This window comes from Coprinopsis cinerea (genome assembly GCF_000182895.1).
Source record: "Coprinopsis cinerea okayama7#130 chromosome 9 map unlocalized cont3.9, whole genome shotgun sequence".
Classification (NCBI taxonomy): domain Eukaryota; kingdom Fungi; phylum Basidiomycota; class Agaricomycetes; order Agaricales; family Psathyrellaceae; genus Coprinopsis; species Coprinopsis cinerea.
In genome coordinates, this window is record NW_003307536.1 from 149,904 (window position 1) to 177,542 (window position 27,639).

At 51.7% G+C, this 27,639-nt stretch overlaps 9 protein-coding genes across 9 annotated transcripts; 5 read left to right on the forward strand and 4 right to left on the reverse strand.

Annotated features, from left to right (window-relative positions):
- Positions 1–64: 64 nt before the first annotated feature.
- On the reverse strand, positions 65–2,523 carry CC1G_07022 (other/FunK1 protein kinase; the record flags this gene model as incomplete). Its single annotated transcript, XM_001831919.2, has 6 exons — positions 65–832; positions 884–1,050; positions 1,108–1,744; positions 1,804–1,887; positions 1,938–2,009; positions 2,068–2,523. The coding sequence occupies 6 exons, from the start codon at positions 2,521–2,523 to the stop codon at positions 65–67; spliced, it is 2,184 nt and encodes a 727-aa protein (XP_001831971.2).
- An 823-nt stretch (positions 2,524–3,346) lies between these two features.
- Positions 3,347–4,358, forward strand: CC1G_07023 (hypothetical protein; the record flags this gene model as incomplete). The annotated part of the gene is made up of 4 exons (XM_001831920.2): positions 3,347–3,543; positions 3,609–3,836; positions 3,897–4,080; positions 4,149–4,358. 4 exons carry the CDS (start codon positions 3,347–3,349, stop codon positions 4,356–4,358), a joined length of 819 nt encoding a protein of 272 aa, XP_001831972.2.
- A 1,501-nt stretch (positions 4,359–5,859) lies between these two features.
- Positions 5,860–8,846, forward strand: CC1G_07024 (other/FunK1 protein kinase; the record flags this gene model as incomplete). The annotated part of the gene is made up of 7 exons (XM_001831921.1): positions 5,860–5,888; positions 5,945–6,641; positions 6,696–6,767; positions 6,820–6,903; positions 6,961–7,747; positions 7,803–7,975; positions 8,031–8,846. 7 exons carry the CDS (start codon positions 5,860–5,862, stop codon positions 8,844–8,846), a joined length of 2,658 nt encoding a protein of 885 aa, XP_001831973.1.
- Positions 8,847–9,854: 1,008 nt separating this feature from the next.
- Positions 9,855–12,381, forward strand: CC1G_07025 (other/FunK1 protein kinase; the record flags this gene model as incomplete). The annotated part of the gene is made up of 6 exons (XM_001831922.2): positions 9,855–10,310; positions 10,364–10,435; positions 10,493–10,576; positions 10,633–11,293; positions 11,350–11,516; positions 11,575–12,381. The coding sequence occupies 6 exons, from the start codon at positions 9,855–9,857 to the stop codon at positions 12,379–12,381; spliced, it is 2,247 nt and encodes a 748-aa protein (XP_001831974.2).
- Positions 12,382–13,026: 645 nt separating this feature from the next.
- Positions 13,027–14,321, forward strand: CC1G_07026 (hypothetical protein; the record flags this gene model as incomplete). The annotated part of the gene is made up of 10 exons (XM_001831923.2): positions 13,027–13,064; positions 13,139–13,151; positions 13,219–13,273; positions 13,326–13,379; positions 13,438–13,590; positions 13,652–13,682; positions 13,745–13,805; positions 13,858–13,902; positions 13,962–14,087; positions 14,157–14,321. 10 exons carry the CDS (start codon positions 13,027–13,029, stop codon positions 14,319–14,321), a joined length of 741 nt encoding a protein of 246 aa, XP_001831975.2.
- Positions 14,322–15,642: 1,321 nt separating this feature from the next.
- CC1G_07027 (hypothetical protein) lies at positions 15,643–16,458 on the forward strand (the record flags this gene model as incomplete). Its single annotated transcript, XM_001831924.2, has 3 exons — positions 15,643–15,745; positions 15,801–15,842; positions 15,908–16,458. 3 exons carry the CDS (start codon positions 15,643–15,645, stop codon positions 16,456–16,458), a joined length of 696 nt encoding a protein of 231 aa, XP_001831976.2.
- Positions 16,459–17,313: 855 nt separating this feature from the next.
- Positions 17,314–18,687, reverse strand: CC1G_07028 (hypothetical protein; the record flags this gene model as incomplete). The annotated part of the gene is made up of 3 exons (XM_001831925.1): positions 17,314–18,098; positions 18,156–18,356; positions 18,408–18,687. The coding sequence occupies 3 exons, from the start codon at positions 18,685–18,687 to the stop codon at positions 17,314–17,316; spliced, it is 1,266 nt and encodes a 421-aa protein (XP_001831977.1).
- Positions 18,688–19,853: 1,166 nt separating this feature from the next.
- On the reverse strand, positions 19,854–22,534 carry CC1G_07029 (hypothetical protein; the record flags this gene model as incomplete). The annotated part of the gene is made up of 17 exons (XM_001831926.2): positions 19,854–19,910; positions 19,971–20,041; positions 20,107–20,286; positions 20,363–20,495; positions 20,594–20,627; positions 20,701–20,717; positions 20,777–20,836; positions 20,894–20,992; positions 21,052–21,090; positions 21,146–21,280; positions 21,356–21,429; positions 21,545–21,611; positions 21,737–21,879; positions 21,932–22,043; positions 22,109–22,155; positions 22,217–22,370; positions 22,454–22,534. The coding sequence occupies 17 exons, from the start codon at positions 22,532–22,534 to the stop codon at positions 19,854–19,856; spliced, it is 1,503 nt and encodes a 500-aa protein (XP_001831978.2).
- A 2,445-nt stretch (positions 22,535–24,979) lies between these two features.
- CC1G_07030 (hypothetical protein) lies at positions 24,980–27,547 on the reverse strand (the record flags this gene model as incomplete). Its single annotated transcript, XM_001831927.2, has 6 exons — positions 24,980–25,538; positions 25,713–25,810; positions 25,879–26,355; positions 26,488–26,969; positions 27,032–27,436; positions 27,493–27,547. 6 exons carry the CDS (start codon positions 27,545–27,547, stop codon positions 24,980–24,982), a joined length of 2,076 nt encoding a protein of 691 aa, XP_001831979.2.
- Positions 27,548–27,639: the final 92 nt, after the last annotated feature.

The window sequence follows — 27,639 nt, forward strand, 5'->3', positions numbered from 1 at the left end:
CCTTTGGAATTGAAAGGCACACTATACTCACACTTCCCTTTCATGTGGCCAACTCTGTTTCTGCCTACCCACCTAGGGACAGTCTGGATTCGATGCGTAAGGGAGACCTTGTGGTAGACCTCGTCACCCGATAGGTGTTCCTCGTCGTCGACCTTGTTGTCGGTCCTCTCCTCTGAGGGACCTCGTTGTCGCACACGCGGCGTGTCCGCATTCGCTTCGACGCCCGTCCCGCCACTTCAACGTTTTTACGTTTCTTTGAAGCATCGGAGGCTGGCGGTTGGAGATGAAGCATAGCTGCTGCAACGGACGTTGTCCGTGGCTCGGTATCAGTCATGAGCTCTGTATCGCTCCACTTGTCCCTGGAGCGGGCGACACCGTCGAAGAAGAGACGCATGCCTTCGCTGACAATCCACGAGAAAGACTCGACGTCACGGTGTTTCCGTTCCAAGTTGCGATTGATGTACGTGGCGTATAGGTTGTTACGCAATGTATTGAGGCGCTTGTAAAACGAGGTTTGGAGGGATTCAGGGAGTGATTCCCTTATAGGTGGCTCGAAGGAGAGGCTTTCCCTGAATATAACGCACCGCGCCCTGGCAAACTGCAGATCGACTCGCTGCTGGAAATAAGTCTGTCCGAATAGTCGTGGAAGGTTTTGATTGACTCGGGTGGTTGCAAGCCACAAGAGGATCCACCAAATAGACTCCAGGTCATGCTGATAGGTGTGGAGGACAGGTACAGGGCGATAGGGGGGATCGAGCTTGTCGGGGTCGACCATCAATGGAAAGAAGTGTCGGCCGTCGAGTACTTCACACGCGATAAAGGAAGGTGTTCCCTACATCATCAGTAGGCAACAGATTCAGAGAAAAGCATAGACATAACTTACCGTGATTGGGTCCCTTCCAATTGACCCAGGGTCAGGAAACCGTTTCGCGTGCTCGAGGTCCGATAATTTGACTGTCCATGTTGAGGTAGGCGATTCTCGATACGCTAGGACATTGCCCGGACTGACGTCTCGATGAACCCAGCCCGCGCAGAACATCAGACGCAAAGCTAAGGAAATGGCGTTAGGACCACGGGTAAGGGGAAGATGAACAATATATGGCGTACGGATGAGAGTCGATTTGAGGATGTCGACCGCTTCACCAAGTGTAGGGATGTTGTTCAGTGCCGTGCAAACATGCTCGTACAGGAAGAGACAACGGCGCTTCGGCGGAGGGGCCGTTGGATTGTCCAGGGCAGGCACATCGCCTTCCCCGACGTGCTTCGCGACTATGCGCGAAAAGTATTGCTTAAATAGGTCCCCTTCCAATGCCTCCGCCAGCCCTTCCAGGTCGGTTTGGGCGAAATCCTTCAGCAGAGGTCGAGAACGCCAGTTCTTGTGCCGGCCAAACTTCGCGATATCAGCGAACAGTTCTTCCTGGATGTCGGATTCGGTCCTCGTGTCCGAATTCAGGAAGACATCCTTCAAAGCCCGGTTAGGTGTGCCTGGAACTCGAGTCGGATCAGACGGTGAGAGGACCTGTTCGACTTCCCAGATACGCGTGCGGCGTCCAGCAAGGCAGGTCGGTTTGACGTCCCAGATCGGATGGACCGTTTTGAAGTAGAGCGGCGTTGTGGAACTATCAGACGGGATCTGGTAGACGTAGTTGAGATCGGGGAGCAGGTTAACCAGAGGGTCGTATCCTAGCTGATGTGGCGGGGCTGTGAACAGAGCGACGAACAGGCGAAGCAAAAGGTCTGGTTGCTGAAGTGCGCAGTGTATCAGTGCAAATCTCGAAAACGCGCGCAAAATGGGAAGCGCACCTCGGTCATGTCAAAAGGCGTGGACTTGATGACAATAGACCTGGAAAAGCGCCAGAGAGTGACCTCAGACCGTTCACAAGTGACCTGGAACTGAATCAATCGATGGATCTTAATTTCGAGGAGAAGCTACATACCCCGAAACAAAACCTTCGACGAGCGTCTTCATTCATGATTTCAGTGGCACGGGACAGTAGTTTTGCCTTTGCCTAATGGATGTCAGTTTCTAATAAGTAGTCCCAAGCAAGGACAGCGAAACACACGCACCTCTTCAGATGATGTATAATTACCATCGTCTGCGATGACTGTCATCGGAACCACAACTTCGGTGGGGTGTAATGGGTCCTCCAGGTTCGAGGTTAGGCATCCTTGAGCATTCTCTCGGATGTTATGCTCTTCTCTGAGGGAGTAGTCGGTGATCTCGCAGTCTGTGGCCCTCCCGAGGGCTTTACGAACAGCATTGCCGATCGTTTGTAGCGTCTTCATGACGCGGGTGGTGGTGGTGGTGCGAGACCGGAACAGGGTTTTAAGAGACTTGAAAGTCTGAGGGAACAGTGGCCTTTGTGTGGATGAGGACGGTTTCTGTTCCAAAGACCGGCCTCGAGAAACGAGTGTCTTTTGCTTTTTAAGATCATCAACAACAGCGTTGAACGGGACTCCCTGGGTGGGAAGATAATTTTCGAAGAATTTCCCAACTGAACACGTCGAAACTTCAGCGTCCATGGCGGTTAGCGTTCGGAAGCAAGATAAAAGAGGATGAAAGTGAGATTTAATATCGGAGAGATGGTTGTGGTTCAAAGACAAGATGCGATGGCCGTAATTCCACGCCTCGGGCGCATAGGGCATTTCCCACGACTCGCGCCAGACCATGTGATCGCGTCGCACACGTGAGCCCGACTCAGTCGGAGTGGCTTTGCACATCAGATGCAATGAGTGCAACCGTGAAGTGTCGACGCGCAGCTCGATGCCCAAAAGAAGTGCGTCTTCCAGATAGATTTCCTTGAAACAAGGTACTCAGCTCTGTCTAGTGACATTGAATTAACCACTGCCTAATATGCGTCCTCCGAATGTACCACTCGAACTCGCAATCTTGCATCGATCTAGAAGGTCATTCAAATCTCGAGGTGTGTTACGGCTCATACGTACTTGATATCACGCTTTCGACACCTGAATGGTTGAATCCACATTCATATGGCTATTCGTTGGGCGTCTATACCCCCTCGGCGTCTATTACCAGGCCTAGTCAAAATCCGCCAAGCCAGGCTATGTTTGGTTCTGTGATGGCCTCGGAGGCATTCACAAGATCCAGTGTGCAGCGCCCAAGCTCATTTGTCCTCCACTGCCCTTCATCTCCTCCGCCCACCGACTGTTCTCCCTTTACGAGTTTCTCTGCAACAATTTCATCAATATTTGAATATACCGCCACTGTCTCGGGGTATTACGACTCTGCTTGGACACACGATCTGACTTTCGGTAGATCCACTTCCGACCATGATAATAGGTCCGTTCTTTTCGTATTCTCCTACCATCTGAACGACCCACTGACATGCCTTCACTGCCGGCTCCTCCCCCGCCTGTATTACACCCCTCGAGCAGTAGAACCATCAGGCTCCAAAGCCAACCCGCCAGAGTGAATATGACGGTATTTCTGGAGGACGAGAAAGCTGAGAAGAGTACCGCTGACGACCTACCTGTCGTTGTTACGTCTAGCTATGGGACGGCGGTGAATAGGCCACGTCATCCGTGAGTGGTTATTTCTGTCGTCGTCTCGTATTTGTGAAGGCTGATCGCCCTATCGTGGCTCGAAGACCAGCATCAACCCCAACGCCCGCCATCTACCGCTTCACGCCTTGGACGGGCACCTCAATGCTCATTCTGCCACCTCAAGACGAACCGAATCAGCAGCCACTGTATAGGATAACGGTCGAGCTGGATCTGAATCCTTTCCTTCCCGTCAGCACGGTCACACGAATAGAGAGAGTGGGCGGGCGCCCGAGCCCAGGGTCTGAAGGAGCCGGTGTGGTGGCGGAATTCTCGTGCGTAGCCTATTGTTCACGAAGAGTCCTGTGAACGCTGAATTTATTTCCCTAACTCAGAATGTCGATGAACAGGAAACGCGGAACGCTCACAATGCCTTCGACCGGCATCTCCACGCGTCTTTCGAAGGTTATCCGGTCGGTTGGGTCTGGGTCTGGGAAGGTGTTTGAGTGGACGTTCAGAGATGTAGTTCTGAAGTGGGACTGTACGGAGGTTCTCCAGGATGGGAGTGGGATGCTGGTCGTACGTTGCTTCTCGCGCTCACTTCTCTGGTCTAGGCTAACGTGATATTCACTTTCCCTGATATCCAGTGTTATCGAGTCCTTGCTAATTCGGCCAGCACAGGTCCGGGTGGGATACCCCTGCGGCAAGAGATACAGATCGCGACATTCGTCACACCTCCGCTCGATGGCTCTCCGCCTCTACCGGATGCGACGCTCACGGTGTTTCCGCAGGGACATGCAGTGATGGACCAGTTGGTTCTTAGCGGGCTGGTGGCAGTGAGGATTCTGGTCAGATGATGGCTAGCGGTCGAGCTATTCAGTGAGGACTGCTCTAGCTTGCTATCTAACAAGTATCTCTCATATTTACACTCATTGAACGGAGATGATGGATATCTCCGCAGTATGTCCTTGATTTTGAAGAACGACGCCTTCCTCGCTCAAATCTCTAGACAGATCCACGACAGCTTTAAAATTGGAAACCACGATGTTTACCTCCCATCCATCGCACTGGGGTAGCTATTGTGGCCCTTGGACTCTCCGTCCGTGCAGTCGATTAAAGGATCAAAGCTACATCACATCTGGCTACTCCTTGCAGGTAGAGAGGGCAATGATACATATGTGGTTATTCCGCTGAAGTCCGAGTCGACACCAGAAATGCTCCTAGAACTAGGAAGAGGAATCCGAGTCGTAAGTCTGAATGCTATTTCACTTTTACGCTCGCTTGAGGTCATGACTCACGTGGCTGGACTGAGGATTATTCGGAATTGTGCCGTTGGAAAGACAGAGCTCACAATTCTCATTACTCGGTACGAGCGCCCGTTGGTCGTGGACGAATTAACTGCACTCTGACCCTTTGCATCGGACGATCTAACGACGAGGGATATAGTAGGCCAGACAGGCCAGCAGATCGATGTCAGTACTGCTAAAAGTGGGTTCCATCAATGTTTCTGGTCCCGATTCGTAAAAACCGATGTTCATCATGGCGTTTCTTCATCGCCGGCTCGACTTGCTCTTGCCACACGTCCGCGGCCGCCCGGCGCCACTGGGGTTTCTTACAAGTTACGCCCTTTGCAACGGACATCCTCTGGAGGCTCTGACATCTCGTGTCCGTCTTGTAGCGTGGCTCAACTATACGAGGGTACGATTCTGTACAGTCGACTACTTGTAATGATATTCTCTTATTTTTCACTGGACATGCTCGTGAAATCATTAGAGTGGTCCTGGAGAGTGCACGTCCATATGTACCAGCTGCACTCCTATGGAGCAGATACAGGGCAGAATTCCTTGATAGTTATCGCAAGCTGAGTGTATATCCTCTCTAAGTGCTAAAACCATGTCCACTCACTCGATGTATTCAATTTATGTAGGGACATGGAGGTCCAGGGAGGATGCATTTCGCGCCCGAGCAGTGATGGCATTGACAGTGTCCCGATAACCTCCTAGCTGTCGGAAATTCACCTCCCCAGCTAGCCGTTTCTTACTATTAAAAGCAGAAATGACGAGGGTAGCCTAAGTATACCCTTTAAAACGAGTCACTGGTAATAAATGGAGGGGGTACTACTACCGGGGTAGGAGGAAGGACGCGCGTGGCCCTAATAGATCATGTGACTGTGGGTCCAACCTTCTTGATTGGCAAAATGTGCATTGTATCTCCATCAAAGACACACTGATGCGGTTCAAAAAGCCCAAACTCGACGAAACGCCTCTTGATCTCCTACCACGACATCCACTTCACCTCCCAAATATATCAGATCCACAACGGCCTTTTAAGCATTCCCAAGTCCTTGTTAGCGTTCCAATGGGGCGTTTGAAGACCTTTCCCCACAAGTACGTCTCGAATTCATTAGTCCTAATCTTGTCGCCACTGACCGAGCTTTGCACAGTACACCCCAGCACACGCCGCAGAAGCCTGGCGCAAAGACGATTACCAAGGACACACCACGTACCTCAAGGCGTACTGCAGCATCGGAAGCAAAGACGACGGATATTCGCTATGATATTGCAGGGGCTATGAACGCAGAAACTTTCGTTTGCGATGTTGAGATTTTCATCAAACATTACCTCCCAAAAGTCGAGGACAAGGTCCTCTCCCATGTCCTCGCGGATATGATTAAGAAGGAGGTCCTCATAGCTCGAGAGGAAACCACGGGGACATCATCTGGAAAGGCGAAAGCGAAACCCAAAGCGAAGTCGAAAGCAAAGTCGACAGCGAGCTCCGGGGCAAAATCAGCCACTGCAGTGCCACCTTCCACTCCGACAAAGCCCTATGACTACTCCCTGAAGGACTTTAAACCTCCGTGCGCGGGCGGAGAGAAGGATGCCCATGAGAAGAATGTCTTTGCACCATTGACCTCCATCTGCGAGGTGATCTGTGAGGCCCTTCGCGATGTCGATGGCGTGGACTGGAACGGATATTCTGTTCGTATGTGTGGCGGAAACAAGATGGACTCGAAGATCAATGGCTGTGCCCAGAAGATCGATGCCTGTATGACTAAGAACATGGACGAGAAACTGCGCGTCACGGATGTAATGGTCGCTTTCGAGTTGAAGACGACACGAACGGACGCGATGGTAATGAAGGTACGGCTTTTGTGTTTCTTTTTAGCAAGTTACTAAATAAATTCCCTTTTCCAGAACCGTGCGCAGATAGTTTCGCATTCCAACCACGCAATGAGCGAGGACGCACGCCGTAAATTCATACTCGGAGTAAGTCGGTCTCTTTGTCGTCCCTGGAGCCTCGCTCATCGCAAATGTGCAGATCACTATCGAAGATGGCGGGGTCTCGCTCTGGTACTTTTCTCGTTCTCACTCAGCAAAGTCGCGGGCGTTTAATATGGTTGAGGTGAGTTATTTTGACATCGACGTTTCTGTTATTGCTGACGCCGAAGCCATTTAATAGCAACCCGATTTGCTTGTCAAGATCATGATTTCCCTGTTCTGTGCCACCGACGAGCAGCTGGGCATCGATCCCCTTGTTCAGGTGCTGGACGACGGTAGCTTCGTCTACAGATTTCCATCGGATGGAGACAATGACGGAGACACATTCTACCGAACACAGGGCATCGTCTTCCATGATCGCTCCCTCACACTCACTGGTCGTTCTACGCGTGTTTGGAAGGTTCAGCAAGTCGATCCCGACAACGACTACGCACAGGTCGAGGGGACAAAGAATATGATTTTGAAGGATGCCTCTGTGGACGCCGATGCACGTACTGAGGATGACATTCAAAAGAGCATGTTTACCGACATCAAAGACATCGGGGGCAATGGGAGCAGGGCTTGGCAGAAGCGCCCGATTGCGAAAGACTTCAGCGACGAGGAAAAGGCATCTCTCGAAGACTTACTGGATGGTACAGAACAGTTCAAGGACTTCTTCTCCTGCATCATCAAATCTTCAACCGCAGAGCCTAGCCTCCCCGTGGCTCCCGAGGTCTGGGCAGATCCAACCCTCTTCCCTTACTCAGAAAAAAAGAAGCTGTCCGTGGATCTGTACCAGACAAACCGCCCAGATTCTGGCCCGAAACCCTCGGGCAAGGCGACTGAAGTCAATGCGATGGAACCTGCCTGTCGAGATCTATTTCCGCCCAAGAAGCAGTGTCGTTACATATATCCGGACGTCTACGCGCCCCTCTACGACATCCCTACCTTGGGTGAAGCCGTCGATATTTTGAAGCAATGTGTGTTGGGTACGTGCGACTCAATATTCGCTGTTTTCTAATGGATTTCTAACCGTTTTGTCAGTCCTTCAAGTGATGTTTTGCGCCGGTTGGGTGCATCGCGACATTAGTCCTGGCAATATTTTGGCGTTGTGGGATGAGTCAAAGAGCAAGTGGCAAGTCAAGCTGGCCGACCTGGAATATGCAAAGAAGTTCCCAAATACTGGTCCTGACTCGTCAAGTGCTATACCCAAGACGGTGAGTCCACTGTCAAATCCATATTAACACCATTGAATGTGACTCCTTCGCTTAGGGAACACCATTTTTCATGGCCGTTGAAATCCAGGGCCAATTCCACATTCTTCCCCCTGAAGCTGAGCCGCGATATTCTGCTACTGGTGGCTTCCTGGTTGAACAATACCTCAATCAGGCTGCCGCACTTGAGAAGCCAGTTGTACACAGCCCCCAGCACGATCTTGAGTCCATCTGGTGGATTTTTCTCTGGCTAGCTTCCAAGAGAGTAAAGCGACCTTTCCCATCGTTGCTCGGCGAAGGCCCATTTGACACCAATGGCCCAGAAGTTCCAAGTGTTGAGAAGCGACAGAAGGTCCTTCAGAGCTGCCTTCTGTACAATAAAAAAGTTCGCCCCTTCATTCCTCAACAGCTAGCACGTTCATTCCTCGTCGCCATTGACGTAGTTCGAGCCGATCTCCACAACGGCTACCTCAGGCGCAATGCTGAAGGCAGACAAAACGATATTGCAAGCTACTCGCACATCGTGAGCAAGCCTTTCCAGATTTTATTCCAACTGCTGGAAGAGTCGCATGATCCATGGCGCTCGGTGAAGCTCGTGACTGGTAGGGACTCGGAACAAGAAGAGGAGACTGAACGGAATGGGCCAGAGAAACAAAAGGGAATGGACGATCATGGCGGTACTGGCACCAACCAACCAAAGGGGAAGAAGAGGAAATCGGCCGCACCGGAATCGAAGAAGGGCAGGTCGACCAGAAGGACAAAGGCGGTTGCGTTCAGATTACCGAGGACGACTGGGCCAACGACTAGATCCATGACTAAGGCTGCTCAGGACCAAGATATAGAGCCACGACCTTTGAAGAAGGCTCGCCGTTAACTGGTCAACACCGCTGACTTCAATGTTAGTATTTCATAGAAGATGTGTGACTTGGAAGAGCTGGACTCCTGGACATCACATTCATTATACATATCCCTGGATGGATTAGCGCATGTATAGAGTTGAATGTAATCTATCGCTGGACGTATCCACGCATTACACACTCAATGAAAACCCCGATAAATCATAAGCGTTACACATCCATCGCACCTGGCTACCTGGGAAGTTCGCGAGTAAAATCTTTAGTGATCCTGAAGCTTACTTGAATAATGGGGTACCAGGACGTAAGCATACCGTCGAGAACAAGAGCATCTTGAAAGGCGTCCCATTTGATTCGGTTTTGAAATTCACGTCTATACTTGCGCTGGCCTCTAACCATCCTGTCACCTGAATGCTGCACGGTGGGAGATGGTAGACATAAATCACTGGGTTACATTTATTTTTCGACGCACTCCAGGGCGCTGCGCGCACTTGAGCGGCAACTTGAATAACTCCAGCGCCGGCTCACTGCACACACGAATACGCCAGATCGGCTCTCGGTTACCCTTGTGCAACTTCCAATCTTTAAAGCAGGGGGGATACATATATCATGTTCTTCTATCTGTATAGAGTAGAGCAACTCGGAATCTAGAGACCGCCGGTCAGTCTCAACTGTTGAATCTACAATCGATGATTCGAACCCTACTCTTGAATCAGTTATCAACGTAGCTCCAATGGATTCCTACGTACTACGTATGCTTATAGTATGTAACTGGTGTGAATGGATTGGCTTTTTTCTGAATTCTAGCCTGTCAGCGCTGTGAGCCTTGAGGCGAGCGAGTGGCATGAATCGGACTCACGTGCAGTGGACGCGGTCACTGCCTGAGGCCGTGGGAACAGTCCACATACCGCGATTGATGTGTGCCACCACCGCCGTCGCCTCTTGTCTTTGAACCACTACCATCTCAAAATTCGAATTGGGGTTCTTGTCTCTTCTACTCAGTAATTATCTTCGAGCGAACATCCATCATGAACGACAACGTATCGACTTGCGCTTTTGAGGTATTCTTCGAAAGCCATCTACCCAGCTCCGAAATCGCGCTCGACGCGGTTATTGGAGAGCTCAAAAAGCAAAAGATGCTTGTTTCGCGAGGCCGGTCTTTGCATCAGACACCGTCCTCATCCACGCACAAATCATCTTTCTCGCACACTTTCAAATCATTCAAAACTCTGTTCCGATCTGGCAACGCAAAGCCAAGTCGCGTCATGAAGACGCTACAATCTGTTGGCAACGCCGTTCGTAAAGCGCTCGGGAGGATCGAAAACCGAGAGGTGAACTCCTGCGCCATCAGGCTGGAAGATGACGTGGAATCTACTGCCCATGGTTGCATCACCTCAAATTTGGAGGATCCCTTACATGCTACAGACGTTGTAGCGCCAATCATGGGCATTGACAGTAGCAACGTCCATTTTTCGTCGACGCAAGTACGTGCAATTTCTGCGGCTGTCAGTTCCTACGCTTACCATCTCTCCAACAGATCGATTTCATACTTTTTTCCCGTGTCGCGCAAATCATGAACAAGGACGCGCGTCGAAGGTCTTGCTTCGCGGTACGTCCATTCTTGTCTGCTGCCGCACACGATATGGATAGCTGACCGTAAATTCAGGTAACCTTCAAAGATTCCAATGTGTCGTTGTGGTGGTTCACGAGGTCGCTTACCGTCAAATCCACGCCGTTTGATATGATCGAGGTTAGTTTGAATAACATTCAACAGTTCGACATGTTGCTGACTGATTCTCGCCGCAGCACGCAGACCTTCTTATCCGAGTTTTTGTCTTTCTGTTCGGTTCGCAGAAGCACCTACTGGGGTACGATCCCCTGGTGACACTTCTCCCGGACAGAAACTACGTATACGAGGTCCCTTTCGATGGCCACGCAGGTCCCCTTTACTACAGAACCATCAACCTGATCTGCGACTCCGAGCCCGCCTTTGTTTCTGGTCGTCGCTTGCGGGTCTGGGAGGTTCAGCAGGTGGAGTCTGTCTCGAATCCAGTCCGCATCCCAGGCACACCCCGCAGGGTATTGAAAGACGTCATTCTGGACGCCGGCGTGCGCACCGAGGCGGATATCCAAGGGGAACTTTTCGCTGATATCGCGAAGTTGGCCCAGGACGAATCATGGGCTTCACGGCCTCTACTCAACGACTTCCCTAAGCGCGATCTGGACGTTCTTGCCGATGCATTGGAGGGAGACGAGTTCAAGCGTTACTTTTCCTGCATCATTGCGAAGCACGTCGGGGACGCTGATGAAGTCACCGGCCACTTTCATCCGCCAACGTCGCCCACGGGGGATACTCCCCCCAGGCCGAAGCGCCGATGTTTCTTCATCTACGAGCACGTCTGCACCGCCCTCAACAATATTTCGACCCTCGGAGAAGCGGTCGACGCTCTCAAGCAAACCCTCATTCGTACGTCGTCAATCCAATTACGCCGTTGAAATCTGCTAATACCTTGCCTTAACTAGCGCTACGCCTGATGTTCCTAGCTGGATGGGTCCATCGCGATATCAGTCCCGGCAATATCCTCGTGTATCGAGAGGAACGGGGCTCACCTTGGACCGTTAAGCTCTCTGACCTTGAGCACGCAAGGCGCTTCCCTGACCCTGAAACACCCGTTGAGGATCGTGTAACGGTACGTTTCATTTGTATTCATTTAGGTGTTGACGCAAGCTAACATCATGTAATGATAGGGAACGCCCTACTTCATTGCCTATGAAGTGTTAGATGCGCAAGAACTTCTCCCCAGCAAGGCAGTCTCTTATGAGGACTTGTCATACGAATTCCTTCCTATCGTGCACAACTACCAGCACGACCTCGAGTCCATCTTTTGGATCCTCCTCTGGCTCATCTCCATGCGCGTCAACGAAACTTTACCGAGAGTGTTCGGCAAAATGTACTTCCAACAACGCGTTGACAGTAACTACGCTGCTCTCCGCTATCGTGCACTGACGCACAGCCTCTTCTGCCACCTGGAGCTAATGAAGTCTCTCCCGCAACCACTACGCTGCTGCACGTTCTTCAATCACCTCGACTCATTGCGAGACGACCTTCACCTTCAGTACGTCGCGCGGAACCGTGATAAAATGTGCGACGACCTGGCCTCCTATTCGTGGATGGTAAGCCACGGGATCAACGCCTTTTTCGACGCCGTTGAGGCAATCAGGAGCGAATGGGCGCACGTCGAGCTTATGGTCGACTGGGAGTCGCGCTCGGCGTTCACTCCGCACCCCCCTCAGGAATCTGACGCCCAAGTGGCATCCCCGCCTCCTAGCCAACACCAGAACGTCGCGTCGTCGAATAAGCGCCGGGCAGCAGATACAGGTGAAGAAGGGAGAGCTCACAAGAGGGCCCGACCGAGCCCTGTCCGCATTCCCGCCATTGTACCTCGCCGCTGTGGCCCAGTAACCAGATCGATGGCGAGGAGTGAAGGTCGTATCACCAGATCTACCACTCGCCGTCTTCAAGAAGAAGCAAAAAGGAAGCAGCGCCGTTTGTAGAGTCATATCCATGCTTGTAGTATCATAGACCTGAGAACAGCTTTGTTTTACTTGTATTTTTATTTGAATAAATTGTACCCAATATTTCTCATACAGCGTTGGCTGACTCAGAGCTTGGAACCTGAAGGCGAGCCGCGAATTCAGGACTGGAAGTAGATATCGTGGATAGATACATGGAGAGGCATACACACGATGATCTGTTCTTTACGACCTAACCGCCATGCAGCACAATTGTTAGTTATCGCGGTGGATTAGTTCAACATGGACACACCTGGCACTTGACAGCCGAATGTCGGTCTTGGGGCACAATACCACGATGATACCGAATTCTTTGTGGGCGGGACAAGCCCTCACCTTTCGTCTCCGACGCCCGAGCAAGGACTGCCATCATTCCCGCCACATTACGGCGACTTTGCGGCTATTCAACCTGATTACATTGTAACCGTACGCGGCCGTGACTTTGAAACCCGATTGTTCCTTTTCAGTGCTAGGCCCACAAACGTCGATGACGCTCTACCTTTCGCTTCCACCTTCCCTCCATCCGTACTGGAAGTGACTCTGTCTCTCTCGTCCAAAGGCGTGGGCTGTCGTCCAGCAGCGATTCAGGTTGGGTAGAAGGGTTTGAATGGTCGAAACCGATCTGGAATGGCTGCGATAATTGAAAATATCGACCCTATCCTCCTGTGCGCCCCGCCCTTACTTCTCGAAATGTGAGCGCCGCGTACTGACCCCTCAATTTACATAACCTCACCACTAGGAGCGGGCCTCTTGTACGTCGGAGCAACCTCAATGAAATGCATTTCAGGATCCATTAACAAGGTTTCTCTCGGGCTGCAGTACATTGGAGTCCTAATTGCGCATTTGCTCTTTGGGGCTTATATTGTTCAACTCTGTGAGTTTCCCTGCTGTATTTATACTTGCCCCAGCTGATCAGCCTTGCCCAGTCTGTTATGTATACGAGATCCGACGCACCACCCCCAGGACATTGACTGCTATTGGTAAGTACGTTGGTCCAGATACGATTCCCCTTGCTAATTTGGACTGGTGCCTCGACAGTCGGATTAATCACCATCGTTGAAACGGTCAGCATATGTTTGATTACGGAAACAGGGTGGAAATGCCTTGTCGCCAGTAGCTCTGCCCCGGACCTCAACCAGCTTGCTACCTACACCCCGGGTATGGCGGCGTATCCTGCCCTGAACGGTGTCGGTAAGCAAATCGCTGTCTATTTTTCCATCTGGCGCCACTCTGACTTGTTCTCCTTCGACAGTGGCGTGTACAGTCCAGCTTTATTTTTCTCAGTGAGATCTACCAGCAAGTCATCTGTCTTGGACAACTGCTGACCCCGGCACTCGTCGTATAGTCGCATCTGGACGCTATCAAAGCTGAGCGCGCAAGCATACATTGCACTCGTAATAGCATTGGTAAGTTTCCTCTGAGCAACTCATAGTCAGATCTTCTGACCTCATTCCCCAGGTCGCATGCATAGGTCTAGGTTCGACCATCATCGTGTCCACCTTTGTGCGTAGTCCATTGAGTACGTCTTCTGGTACTAATCCCTCACCTAAATCTTCCTCTAGTTTGGTCGCATAGATCAACAAGTCCTCGGTATGCCCGACGAGAAAGGCCTGACGAGCAGCGTCAGTGTCGCCCTCTCCGCACATCTCACCGCGGATTTCCTTATCACTGTTGCCATGGTTCGCATTGTACGTCGTGACCCTCGCGCTCAACGTGCCTAAATCTGACACTCTGCTTTGTGGATTACCGACTCTTAGCTGAGAGGGTACAAAGATCGGACCGTCTTGCCAGCTGCAAAGAAGCTTTTGACATCGTTCACGGTCAACACCATTGAAAATGGGATGGTTACGACTATATGTGCAGCAACCAATTTGGCCCTCTTTTTCGCTCGCCCCCACGACGCCTTGCACGTGGTCTTGTGAGTTCTCTCGCGTTCTCTCGCCACCTAGGATGTGGGGCAATTCAGCTGAAGTAACCTGTCCTAGCCAAGTAATTATTGGGCGCATGTGAGTACATAACCTTCTCCTATTTTGACTTGCTTTTCTGTAAACTAAAAGAGGTTTGGACATGTAGATACGCAAACGTCCTCCTAACATACCTCAATCGACGAAGCGCAGCCGCGGCCCCCTCCCATTCAGGTCCCTCGGGGACATCTTCTGAGAGTTGCCCGCCTGTATCTTCATTCCCTCCCCCATCGAAGACAAGAACGACGACGATCCCTCGCTGGTCATTCCGAAGCCGACCAAGATCGCAAACCTCGACCATAAATCGGAGCAGCTTGGCGACCTCCGATTCAGGATCGTCTCGACGTACTGGTAGTTCTGAATGGAAGGGCAATAAATCTTAGGTCTTTTTTTTTGGCCTCGTTGGACTTGTAGCTTATATCCACAGCTAATGCGAGCTTAATCAGAACGATTCATCTTCCAATCGACGAGCTTCGGTTTTTTCCACTCGATTTCAATCCATGGCCTTTGTTTGGCGACAGCCTTCAAAACATACATTACCGTGACCATTATTAATATGAAATATCCGAACATAGGACAAACAACTGCAAAGGATGCGAGCATACCCATTGAATGTGAGTCTGTATGCTTACACCAGAACCAGGGTACTAAATGCTCCTCATTTGCGACACAACCATGGGATCCTTTGTCAAAAGAAAGGAAAACGCCGCTTATGTCGGTTGATTTTCCCCTTGGACTGACTCGGAGGGACTTTTCACTCCTCTCTTCCAACCCTTTGCCCACCAATTCTACACCAATTCCAGCGGTACATCTGACAGATATCCATATTTTCCATCAGATGGTGAGGAAAATTAAAGCCACTAGTATCCCATTGTCGTCCAAACTTACAGTTCAGACCACCTTTGTCCAAGGCGCCAAACATTGATGCAGGCGCGATCAGGTGCCGACATTTGTCCTTTTATGGAAACTATAAGCGCTACCGACGCAGGCGCTTAATATTTCTCATCAAATCCAAGGACGGCGCTCCTAGCGCACTTACTTGATATAGTAGGCGTCGTGTTGGATTGTGGTGTCCCTTCTGACTCGAATCAAACTTCGCTGCTAGATGTCGCTCAGGCCCGCTCGGCTTCCTTGATATGGTATTCCCGCCCATTGTTGATCGTGCTCAAACAACGACAACGTCGGGCGGGGTATAAGAGGAGCCCGACGCCTGGTGTGAGTCAACAGCATCCCCCGTCTCTCGTCTCAATTGGTCTGCATCCCCTTCCCCGCCCCCACTATGTCATATCACTCATCGCCTCATTGGCCCGTCAATAATAAGGATTGGCAGTCGAACTGTTCCCGTTCGGTTGCTCCTACTCCTGTCTCCTCATGGGGAACACGTACGTCGATCTCTTCCTCCGCACTTCCACCGCTCACGGAGCCCTCCCTCTGCAGTCCCCGATAGCTCGTCTGGGCATTCCGTTCCGCGATCCATCGGTACGTACGCCCGGGCCTGAGCTTATCGTCAATGCGTGATGTATTGATCCATGTTTTTATTCCAGCATTCTCATATACATCGGGAGGTTATCCCAGCTCGTCGCTTGATTCGCCGCATAGCAACTACAGCGTCGCATCGATCGAGAGTTTGTCGTCCCCTCTCCACCCGGGTCTCCAACCTCAAACTGCCCTTTCGCTCAACCTCGACCTCCTTTACACATCCTTCCCTCCAGAACTCCCTTTCGATCCGCGAGAAAGCGCTTTCAATCCTCCTGTATCCAGAGTCAATCTTGAATTCGAAGGTCTTCACCCTAACTGGAAAGTCTGCCTCAAACTTCCCTCCGCTATTCTTGTATGCCATGTTCTGGAACAAACCTATCGCCACTGTTATTCCGAGATACGACGAGAACAGGACCAGGAAGTTCCCCATCAATTAAGAGCCCAGGCGGCTGCCTATTTCCAAAAGCGCGCGTCACGTAACCCAGGTCAAGCCAACCCAGCGATGATGCTGATCGATGTTATGGGACCACGAACTCTATTCACGGGCCTGACGCCAAAGCCAAACGACCCGACGACATGGGTAGTTCGCTTTGGGCCATCACCGTTCTCCCGGTGAGGCCTATCTATGGCACGTCGATGACCTTGTGACCAGTCTCGCTCAATTGAAAAGCCTAAGTCCGCGATGTTGAGCCTCTCCCTTGGGCTGCGATGACGTTTCTTTTATACTGCCTTCCGGCTACTAACCACCCCTCACTTTGCTTTTTATTGGTTATTTGCTTTCGAGTCTCCATCACTTTCCGACGCTTTCGATATTCTCCTAGCTTTCCAAGGACATTGCAGCGTATAGCAGCTACACCCCCATTCGGACTACCCCTTAAACGACGCCGCGGACGTTTGTATTCATATACCACCGCTTGTATTCCCACCCAAGAGTATACCATGTATCCCTAGTCATGCTGTAAAACTATAATCTCCCTGTAGCAATATCATCACCACTCCACCCCCCTTCCAACGCGTGCCCATATCTTTCGCGGTTCCCTGCGTTATCTGCGGGCCACGAGTCCAATGTGCTGTTTCAACTTTCCCAGACTTTCCCGTCGTCAAGCGCAAATCAGCCCGTGTGTGACACCTCAGGGATACTCGGAAATCGACGTCTCCCCAGCCTGGCTCTGGGGGAATGGGATGAGGTAATAATTCCAAAGGAAAACAAGACAGCGACTATTATACAAGGTGCTACAAAACATTACAGTTACAACAAACCATGTTAATCCAGAGGACCCTAATGTACAAAGCAGACACGAGAGCGAAGACAACAACACGATAAGCAGACCGAGAGCATGGGATCGTACATAGCAAAAAGCATAATGTCCTTAAGTCCAGCCCCATTAAAACGTGTATACAAGGGGCGCACCATATGAGTCAACCAATAACGGAACGGACGAGCGAAAGCGATAATCGAAAGCGTGGCCCTTCACTTCTCCTCAGCAGCCTGAACCTCCCCAAAGAGAATCTTCCCAACAACGGGGATCTCATCTCCCCTGCCCAACATATCAGAAGCATACCTCTCACACTCCTCGACATCTTTCTTCTTTGAGGCAACCCCAACCATGCACGTCTTTTGCTTCAGGAAATCGATCCTCTTGACCCCATCGTTCAGGGAGTCCCCAGTATCCTTGCACCTCTTGCGATAAGCGCGAGCGACGCGACGCTGGTCTGGCGAATCGTTCCCGAGAGACTCCCACTCCTTCTGAGTGATAGGGGTCCCCAGGGAGGTGTGCACAGCGCAGAGAACGTCGAGGTTGCTAACAACAGCATCACTGGAGCCCTGCTCGACAGTCGCAGAATCAACGTCGTCGTCATCGTCGTCGTCGTAGTCAGAGTCCTCGTCCTCGTCGATGTAGAATTTGTGCTTGGGGACCGCAGTGGCCCTGGTCGTTGTCGGCGAGGAGTGCGGAGACGGTTTGAGCATTGCACCTGGACCACACGCGTTGCCAGAGGCATGAACTACGATAGTCCAAGGCAGATCCTCCGCCTCAAGAACGAGCTTTCCCCGGATGGGCGGCTCGGTCGCTGGTTCCAAAAGTGTGGACACTGGAATCTTGTCGCCTACGAAATCGAGAATGTTGGCGTTGGAAGGAGCGACCGCAGCGTCATAGTTGATGGGAGCTCGCTGAAGAGAGGGGGAAGATAAAGCGAAGAGAGGGTGCATGAAGACAGGTATTTGCTTGGTAGGGTTGCTGAATGAGACCCTGCATTCTGGAAGCAAAGGGTCAGCACTCGATGACGACGTTGAGCAAACACTGAACGACATACTTGATTTGACCGCAAGAGATATTTCCGATGCATTGGTCGGGTTTTTGGGGACAGGAGGAGTGGAGCAATCCTCACTGAAGACCGACGAGTCGGAGGAAACACTTGACAGGGACGAGAATGAGGAATCTCGCGAAAGGGGTGGTCGGCTGGGATAGATCGAATGGGAGTGAATGGTAGGGACTTCAGGTTTCTTGTAAGTAACTGAATTGACTCGGTGAGTCGAATTCGAAGAGATGAGACAGAATGACTTACAGTAGCATTCGTTGCTCTGAGCCTTGCTCTCGTTCCAGCTAATCATCGGCGAGCCAGCCGGACTCGAGTTGCATGATGAGACGTATGGATATCCGGGTGAGAATCCAGGAGAATAGTAGCCAGGGGAAAAGTTAAAGAAAGGTGGTTGAGTTGGACTGAAGGTGGGTTTCGCGGGCTCTGCCGGGAGCTTCTTGTTCTTCTCAGGAGACGAGGGCGGTGTGTTCTTTGACTGAGAGTTGAAGACGGAATGACCGAGGAACATCTTTCGGAGGTAGCCCATGATAGAGGAGTCGTAACGAGTCGTAAAGATGGGGATTCAGACGGTACCGAGGGAACAAGAATGGGAGCCCCAACTTACTTATATTCTTTGAACACTCGTACAGCCGGTGGTTCGGTTTGCCGTTGGGCGGTCATGAGGCTTCAGTTCCGTTTTCTCGGATACGCCAGAGGAAGCAACGTTGCGCCCTTGTTGTTGGATAGGTATCATGATCGAACACCGAGTGCAGGGACCAGGTCTTGTGAAAAGGAAGCCTGGCGGGATGCGCGCTCTACACGTGTAGGGACCTTTCTGTTAAGCGAGTGACTGCTGGCAGGGCTAGTAAGTCATAGACAGGACCAGCCAGTCCAACGTAGGACTTCTTGATAGCTTGCCGAAGGGCGAACATTTTCCCTCCCGCCAATGTATTCTGTTGGAAAGGTACGCTCGCCGACACCGGATTCCTGGATTCGGACTCGGAATTGCGCTAGGGCACGAGGATGTGAATGAATGTCCTCCAGCAAGCAATCTCTGAAGGAAATGAAGCTCAAAGGGCGCTGAATGACCTTTTTTGTCTCTAATATCAGCTCCCTTTGCTGCAGGCTTGTGTTGAAGTCCACAGAGAACGGAGGGGAAGAGATGGCTGTGGGTGGTTCTGCACCAAAAAGGTGAAAACCCGCCCAGGCGCTGCTGCCGCGCCTACTTCTCCCGAGCCGTCCATAGCCGCCGTCAACTTCAAATGGCCGGTAAAGGGTTCTCGAGGTTCTTAAAGCCGTCCCATACACTCGCTTGGAGACGGTCAGAGAACACGCCCTCGGTTAACGTAGATATCGGAATTAACGCACATCTACCATTCAACGCTGGGTTAACGTTAAATGTGATATCGAATTGTGAAAAACCAGGTAGAAGCCGGCCGGCATTTCATTTAGTCCCATAGGACGAGCGAAGAGGAGACTCAGAAGACGTACTGACGTCCTCAGCTTGGACGAGATTCTGGTCAGGGGGCATACAAGGAAAAAGACTTCAGATTCAACAAAGTCGATTGGAGAGAGCAATTACGCTCTCATAAAGGCTGATAAACGTGCCAAATGGGCGGATAGGCGATAACGTACAGTACAGCTTCGATAGGCGATAGGCGGGCAGCATCGAAATGTTTCCGCGAATCCACTTCGTTCAGCTCCCATGGACCCTTAACCAGGAGCGTACCACCAGAGCGTGGTGACACCCACCGGGAAAACGTATGTGGCCTGCAAAAGAATCAAGAGAAAAATCAGACAATGGACACCAGTGAGAACACCCAGGCTGACCTGCATCCCTCGGAAGCTAATCGTGGCCCGTACCGGCTTGGGGTTCCAGCCAGAGTTGGCGCTGTCATCCCCTGCACAATGACGCGAAACAGGTGTCAGTGAAAGGAAGAATGAGGGTACAAAATCCCAAGCGTACAATTCAAAACGACCATTGAATAACGCGTCCATTCACCGGGCGAGCTTCGACGAGTGGCAAACGCTGTAGCTCTCAACGCCCACCCCTTCGAGCCCTCCACAGATACGCCAATGCGCTGGCCAAATGGGCCGTTAGGGTCCTTTGGCGTCACAGCTTTCGAAGCTTGCGCCATTGCGTAAACTGTATCAATTTACATGACAAAGACAGAGGTCAGCAAAGCCCAGAAGAGGGCGAGAACAGGACTGAAGGGCCTCACATTCTTGATTGAAGGTATAGCTGCCGTCGTTGTTCACTGTGACGAGGGGTCGGCAGCCAGGCCCGCCGCAGCTCGTGGTGCCAGGCAGCTTGGGATTACCAGCGCCATCCAGCGCGATGTTCCACATCAAGCCCTGAGTTGGATAGTAAGTAATGATTATCCAACCATAACCCAATGGGAAACTTCATTTAGATGAAACTCCTTGGTAGTAAAGCTTGGACTAGAACGTACCGTACGCGAGAAACGTTCGACACTTCCGATCCACCTATGAGTAGAGGGGCAGAGGGTCAATGGGACTCCGGGGATGGATAATGGACTATGAGATCGAGACGACGTACAAATTGTCCATGTACCACTGGAGATGACGTTCAGCTACACTGTTACGGTGATAGGAGTGTCGTTAAACCCGCTTACCTTGATGTCCGACCACCAGTCCGAACCATAAGTTCCCGTGCACTCAGTGAAGTAAATATCCTACTTTCCGCGTCAGAACTGTCCGTGATGAAATTAGGCGGGAGCGCAGGAACCTACTTTATTAGGGAACCTTCGCTGGAACGAGGCCTGGTTAGACACCGGCCCTTCGTAACAGTGGAAAGCGACGCCCGAAACAGCGTCACCCGCTTGAGTGACCTTAATCAGATGATCGTTAATGAGTTAAGGCTGGGATAAGCGAAAGGAACAAGCCGTACCAGGTCCACAGGGTAGCTATTTGCGTTGTTCCAATTGTGCTAGTATTGATTAGATGGGTCAGCTGAACGATAGAAACATGAATCCAAGACTCACGTCATAGCCAACGACCTTCACTTGTCCGAGACCGCTCGAGTCCAACAGCGATCGTAGCTTGACAGCAATCCTCGCCTCGACGTCAGGTGTCATCGAACACGTTGGGTAGGTCGGGTTCGTGTGTTGAGGCTCGTTCTATGAACAAGGCATCGCGTCAGAAACGAAACGTAAACCGGTGGGATAAAAGAGTCGGGATAAGACAGCGCTTACCTGTACCGACACCGCGTGAACAGGGAATCCCTGAGCTCGGAATCCTTGGACTGATTTCAGTAAATAGAGGGCGTCTGTATGTAAACAACCAGGCAGGGCAAGGGGGTTTGTCAGAGTCCAGATTAAGAGTCCGAATCACCGGAGAGGGATGATAGAGCCACGGATTCAAGCTAGAACGTGTTCACTTACAGGCATCACTGTACTGCGGCAACAAGCTCCCGCCATTCATGGATCCGCCCGACTTCATCCAACCAGGCTGAAAAAGGCAAGTCAGTATCGAAATCAAGAGATAAAACGCGGGGAAATAAGGTCATAACATGAGGGGATGCGGGGTAATGTGAATCGAGTGAAGAGTCAAGGACGAATTTGGTTAAGACATACCGGGGACCAGGCTACCAGGTGGACCTTGAGCTGATTGTTCATTCCTTGGATGTCACGAAGAACCGAGATGACTTGGGAAGGGACCTTGCCCATGTCAAAGCGGGACATGGAAGTGTCCCCGCTGACGTCGTTCAGACTGTAGGCTGAAGCAGGGCGTTAGTGACATTCGTACATAGCGTCATTGTCGCGACTCACAGCTAGCTGAGAAATCGGATGCACCGATGGGAACGCGAATATAGTTCAATCCGGCCGAATCGGGGTTAAACATAGTCCTCATAACATTCCAATAGTTTCCAGAATTGCGGTTCTGAGGAAGTGAAAAAAGTGAAGCATGAGTGATTGCGTTGCCATTGAGTTGCACCCAAACCGAACGAGCAGTCGAACCTTGAGATTATTGAGGACAGTGGCCGACGAATCCGCTGTTCAACCAGTCCAAACGTCAATCAAGATCTAGGGATCGTTAGAGACTCAAAGACGTACTGAGAGAAGCACCAAATCCAAGCATCTCCTGGAACCGCGCACCATCGTCCACGACAATGTTGGCCTCTCCTATCGGACCAGGCTGGACAAAGTTGATGGGAGCAGGAGGGCCGACGGACGTAAAGAGCCTGCTTCGATCCCACGTCGTTTGCCACTGTAAGAGATTGAAGATGTGATCGATGAGCCAACCCGAGAGTGTCGATGACGATGATGAAAAGAAGAAAGACGACTACTCACAATATCCCAAATCTGTTGCGACGCCACGCCTGTGGCGAGGATCGACGCGATCCCAGCGAGTCGAACGTGGAGGGAGAGCATGCCCGCGATCCGAACTCGAAATCAGCACCTATCAAGTTGAGAAGGTGGATGTCGATGATATCAAGGAAAAGATGCGCGAGGTGAGCGACGATCGAGAGTTGTCAGAGGAGATGCCCAAGGTACTCGCAGGGAAGGAAAAAAACAAGTTCGAGGGGCGACAAAAAATCACCATCCGGACCTCACCCCACGCTTCTTATACAACACCCAACATGCCCTGTGTCCGACCATCTCTCCCCCCTCTCAGTCTTCTCCCATTCCATTCATTCCATACCACCAGAAATCAGCCTCCGTAGCCACGAGAGCAACGTGGCTCAGAACCCAAAATCTCCAGGACAAGAACGCGGAAAGAGGCGGCTACACTCATCGGCACACAGAATGCATTCAATTAACGGAGAGACGGACCATTCACGACCATGTGGGGGATCGCCCTTGGCAAGGCGAGAGGCGGCTCAAGTGAGCAAGTGAATGATCCCCTCGACGGTCGGACAAATATGGGAATGTGGTATGCCTTACTCGGCCATACGGATGGGGCTCCACCAGTTCGAGCATTCCGTACTCAGCGAAACTCAGCGAGCGCAGTGATCGCCTCTGTTTTTCAAGTTGCGCGGACTACGACACTATACCTAGAACCGACCGGTAAGTAAGTACGAAGGATAACCTTGGAGCATAAAAGCTTTGACCCCACTCACCCGCTACATCCAACTCTTCACCCCGAGTTGCTCAACCCGAGGTTTACGCAGCGTCGAGCGCTATCGATCACTATCGATACCGGCAAAGTTCAGCATCAAGACGGCAACAGCGCCAGAAACGGCACAAACAGTCAGAGCCCTCAGAGGGCTCCAGCATCACGGCTCGTAGTCAAATGCTCCACCATCGCGGCACGAAGACCATTCAGCGTGAAAAACCATCTCTAGTCACAAGACTACGACTGGCTTCTTCACCATTAGCCGTATGTCTTTTGCAACGTATGTATGCATACCAGGATGCCCAGTCATTGATTGTAGTCGTCCTAGTGTATGTTGATTGCCATAACCATCCCAGTACATGTCGTAGTCGCCATAGTATATGGGTTGACCGTAGTCATCCCAGTGCACCTTGATTGCCAGACTGGGCAAAGAACATCATCATCATCCATTCGTTATTGTCTCGTTCGCAGGGAAGTAGGCCAGCAAAGTTCAACACGGGTCAAAGGTAGAGGCAAATAGTTCGAGTTGCAGAGGCTCCCGGAAAAGGTGATGCGGTGTAATAGCCAACGGAGATGGACATGGTGGTGGTGGTAAGGGAAACCGAACGAACGAAAAAGGAGTGGCAGACGCGGCACAAGAGCGGACTATGGCAAAACCATTAAATAATTACATAATAAAAGATACGTGATAAAAATATCAAATAGCATTTTGTGCTAACTCGAGAAGGGCTTCGAATGAAAGTTGCGAATGTGAACTTGATGTGAACGAAGGACGGACCAAGGGTGGACAATGGACTTTGAACCGTGATGACAGACTGACACAGACACAAGCAATGGAGTAAGAGAGACAAGCAAAGCAAACACAAAAGATAAAAGGAAAAAATGGGATGCGTATAGTAGTAGTACAAATGCAGGAGTGTGTCGAAACAAACGAATTGACAAATATATGCAGCAATGCAGAAAAGAGAGCAAGAGAGGGTGAGAGAGATCGAGTGTCAACTTGCAAGAAAGGTCAGAAGGACGTTGAAGAACGCCGTGAATGGGCTGTTGTATCAAGAGAGGGAGAGAGAGAGAAAGAAAGTTCCAAAACGGTATGAGACATGAAAGGTAGAAAAGAACACCAATGGCAAAAACTCTATAAGCGTAAAAAGTAGGTAGATATGGTAATAGATAAGAAGATGATGACTTGCGATATGATAAGATTGACACGACGATAAATGAAAAAGTGACCAAGATAAAGGGAAACACCAAAACGAACATGAAAACACCGAAAAGGAGAGTATGTGGCAAGGGTTCGACGACGATACAAGTTGGATAGACAGAACGCAAGAATAGGGAAACCAAGAGCAAGAAACTTCGCTGAGAACAGAAGACCAAATGGAATGTGGGAAGGGCGTAAACAGGGACGGATGGGTGACGGTTGCCCTTCAAGCGAACAAGGAACGGCGAAGAAGCAACCTGTCCAAGTCCAACGGAAGGCGAGTAGCGAGCACAGAAATAGAACTGGACCCTGGTGGTCAGACTGCAACCCGTCAACGAAGATCCGGTATACTCCAGGGATAAGCGCTAAACCAGGGATGGAACGACCAGAGCCCCCCAAACGCAGAACCTACAAGGTTCCAGCGTTCAACGGACCAAAATGGCACCTCTCATTCCGAGCAACCTATACCCGGAGCAGTCACCGGAAATTGAGGGCCACGCACCTATCCACCATCTCCAAACGCAACCCTCACGACACCCACAGGAGCCATCGCGGATAATCACGAGCCTCCTTGATGCATCCCTCCAAGCCCACGAACGCCAGCCTCAACCGTATCCCACTCCTCCGGGTTACGAGCCAACCCTAACTCCATATGATGCCCTGACGGATGGGGCTGCATGTGCGAGTTGTTGTTCCAAGGGTCTCGTACTGGAGGCTGAGGTTGGGTGTGCCACTCGCTGAGAGGTGTAGAAAAGCTCGCCCGAGCTGGTGGATTCGAGGTCGGAAGCGGTGGGACATGCCCTTTCGAAACCATCGACAGCGGCTGGTGAGGATGGTGCTGCGGCTGCTGGTGGTGGTGCTGTGGGTGTGGGTGCGGCTGATGAAGGTGCAACGGAGAGGGTTGATGCTGCTGATGGTGTGGATGATAACTCAACTCCCCCGCCCAGCCGGTGAGGGTGGAATACGATGTTGCAGCGAATTGGGGCTGAACGTGCACTTGAGGTTGAGATTGAGGATGATACAAGAAAGGGGCTCCAGGGGCCGCAGTCGAAGGAGGGGCTCCGATCGCTGACGGTCCAGCTGATGAATTTGCAGTGAGCGATGACCGATGGGTATGGCTGGGGAGGACTCTGTTGTTCGACGGTGAAACGGTAAGAGCCATCAATGGCGTCGAAGGAAGAGCGTGAGTGTGAGACAGTGCTGTCGGAGGGGATGATCCAGGGAACGGCGGGGAATGCTCTCCTTCAAGGCCCTCTCCTTCCATGAGACAGGGATCTTGGATCGTGGCGCACAGTCCATGGCGATTAGCTCCGTCACTCGAGGTGGTCGTCCATCCAGTAACCGTATCGCTTCCATCCGAAGGGAGATCGTTTAACGATCCATAGGCACCCTGTCCAACGAGGATCTACATGAGTTGTCCGAATCGCGAAGAGAACAAGATGGAGGAAAGAAGCTTACCTTTTCGAATCTGTTACTCCAATCGTCCATGGTGTTTGTGCGCTCGTATCCAAGGTCAGCGAGGTTTTCGTGCTTCAGGTCGGCGCCACTACGAGCCGGCGGCAAGGTCTTGTCGTCGAATGATAGTGTCGCAGAGGGGTTGGGTGTTGCAGAGCTGGTATCCCACCAGAATTGATCTCCAGTCGGTGATGACCGATGGAAGGTGGATGGTGGAGAGGGTTCGATATCGCCCTGACCCCAGCCGGATGGCTTGGGGTATCCCGAAGAACGTGGGGAGGTCGAAGGGGATGGCGGACAAAGCTCAGCGATGGACGGCGTCGCCGAGCTAGGAGAAGTGAACATCTGAGTGAGAGGAACGCTTGAGATCCCTTTGATAGGGGCGCTCCTTGCAGTCGAATCATAGTGCTGAGTCGGAGAAGGCAGTTGGTGCTGTGAATGGTGATGTGGACCGGCGAAACTCGATGACGCAGATAGGGGCTGGGGACGTGGATCTGGGGTATCGCCAAGGTTAGAAGTAGATGAGGACGGTGGCTGACCGGAAATTGGGGATGACGTTGGAGTATATGAACCCAGCGATGTCGGACTTGGGCCTGGAGAACTCGTATTCACCTCCTTCCCCAGCACAGAGTTTCGCCTCTTGTTGCCTTCCTCCCATTCTTCGACAGCATTGGCGAGCTCGGCTCCAGATTTTCCTTCGACGAGAAGAGTGGCGATCTTGTCGCAGCGAGAGTTGCGTTGTTCGAGGATGGTGCGTGCTTTGGCGGCCCCTACGCTCTCCTTCTCCTTCCCTTTACCCTTCCCTTTGGACTTGCTCCCGCTGGTGCCCTCAGGATGCTCCTTGGTATCGACAGGAGAAGATGAAGAAGACTCGGGGTCGTCGGGTGGATCCTTGGCATTGCTGACGGTGTTACGGCGTCCGGACGACGACGAAGCTCCACCAGTCTCCCTAGTCTTCGGCTTGCCTCCCATCTCATACGGGCCAGGCCGGAACCGCCAGTCCGGGTACTTTTCTCGATGCTCCTGCGCAGCCTCCTGCGCCTTGGCCTCCCACTCTGCGCGTTCCTCTGGGGGCAGTGTCTTCCAGTACCTCCCTACAAAACAAAGACGGGCGTCAATCAATCAACACGTGTACAACGCATGGCGGGGTACGCACCAATGATCTTTGAGAGGTTGCTGTGGTTGCCCTCGACGCGATCTGGGATGTGCTGGCTGCGGATAAAGGCGGAGCGGAAGAGGATGAAAGCGTTGGGGGGTCTCGGGATGCGGCCTTCGTCGCGTCTGGGACGTGGTTTGGACCTCGAGCGGCGAGCAGAAGCGGCTTTGGCGCCCGCCGACGACGATGAGGACGACGAGGCGACGGGCATGTGGTGGGTGGGGTCGGCGGGGTCAGGCTTGGACAAGGGTTGAGCTACACCTGGTATTGGAGCGGTGTTGGCGGTGGGGGACGTGATGTTGATTGCTGACGGTGTTACCTGGGAAGATAACGCAAGGTGGCCGTCATACGCGTGGTAGGACGTCTTGTTTAAGCTATTCGGGTTGTCAACGAGCGGCGGCATGTCTTTGAGCGTGTTCAGAGCAGGTGTGGGTGGTACTAGAAGCTGAGGCTGTGCGCACCATCGTCCTCGACACCGTCGTCGTTGACAACAACAGCTGGTGCAGCTGGCTGCATCTATCTAAACCCTCTAAATAAAAAAGAAAGGGTGATTAGAAGTCGTTTACGACACTCGCTTTCGCCCGATTCCCAAGAACAAGAAAGAACTC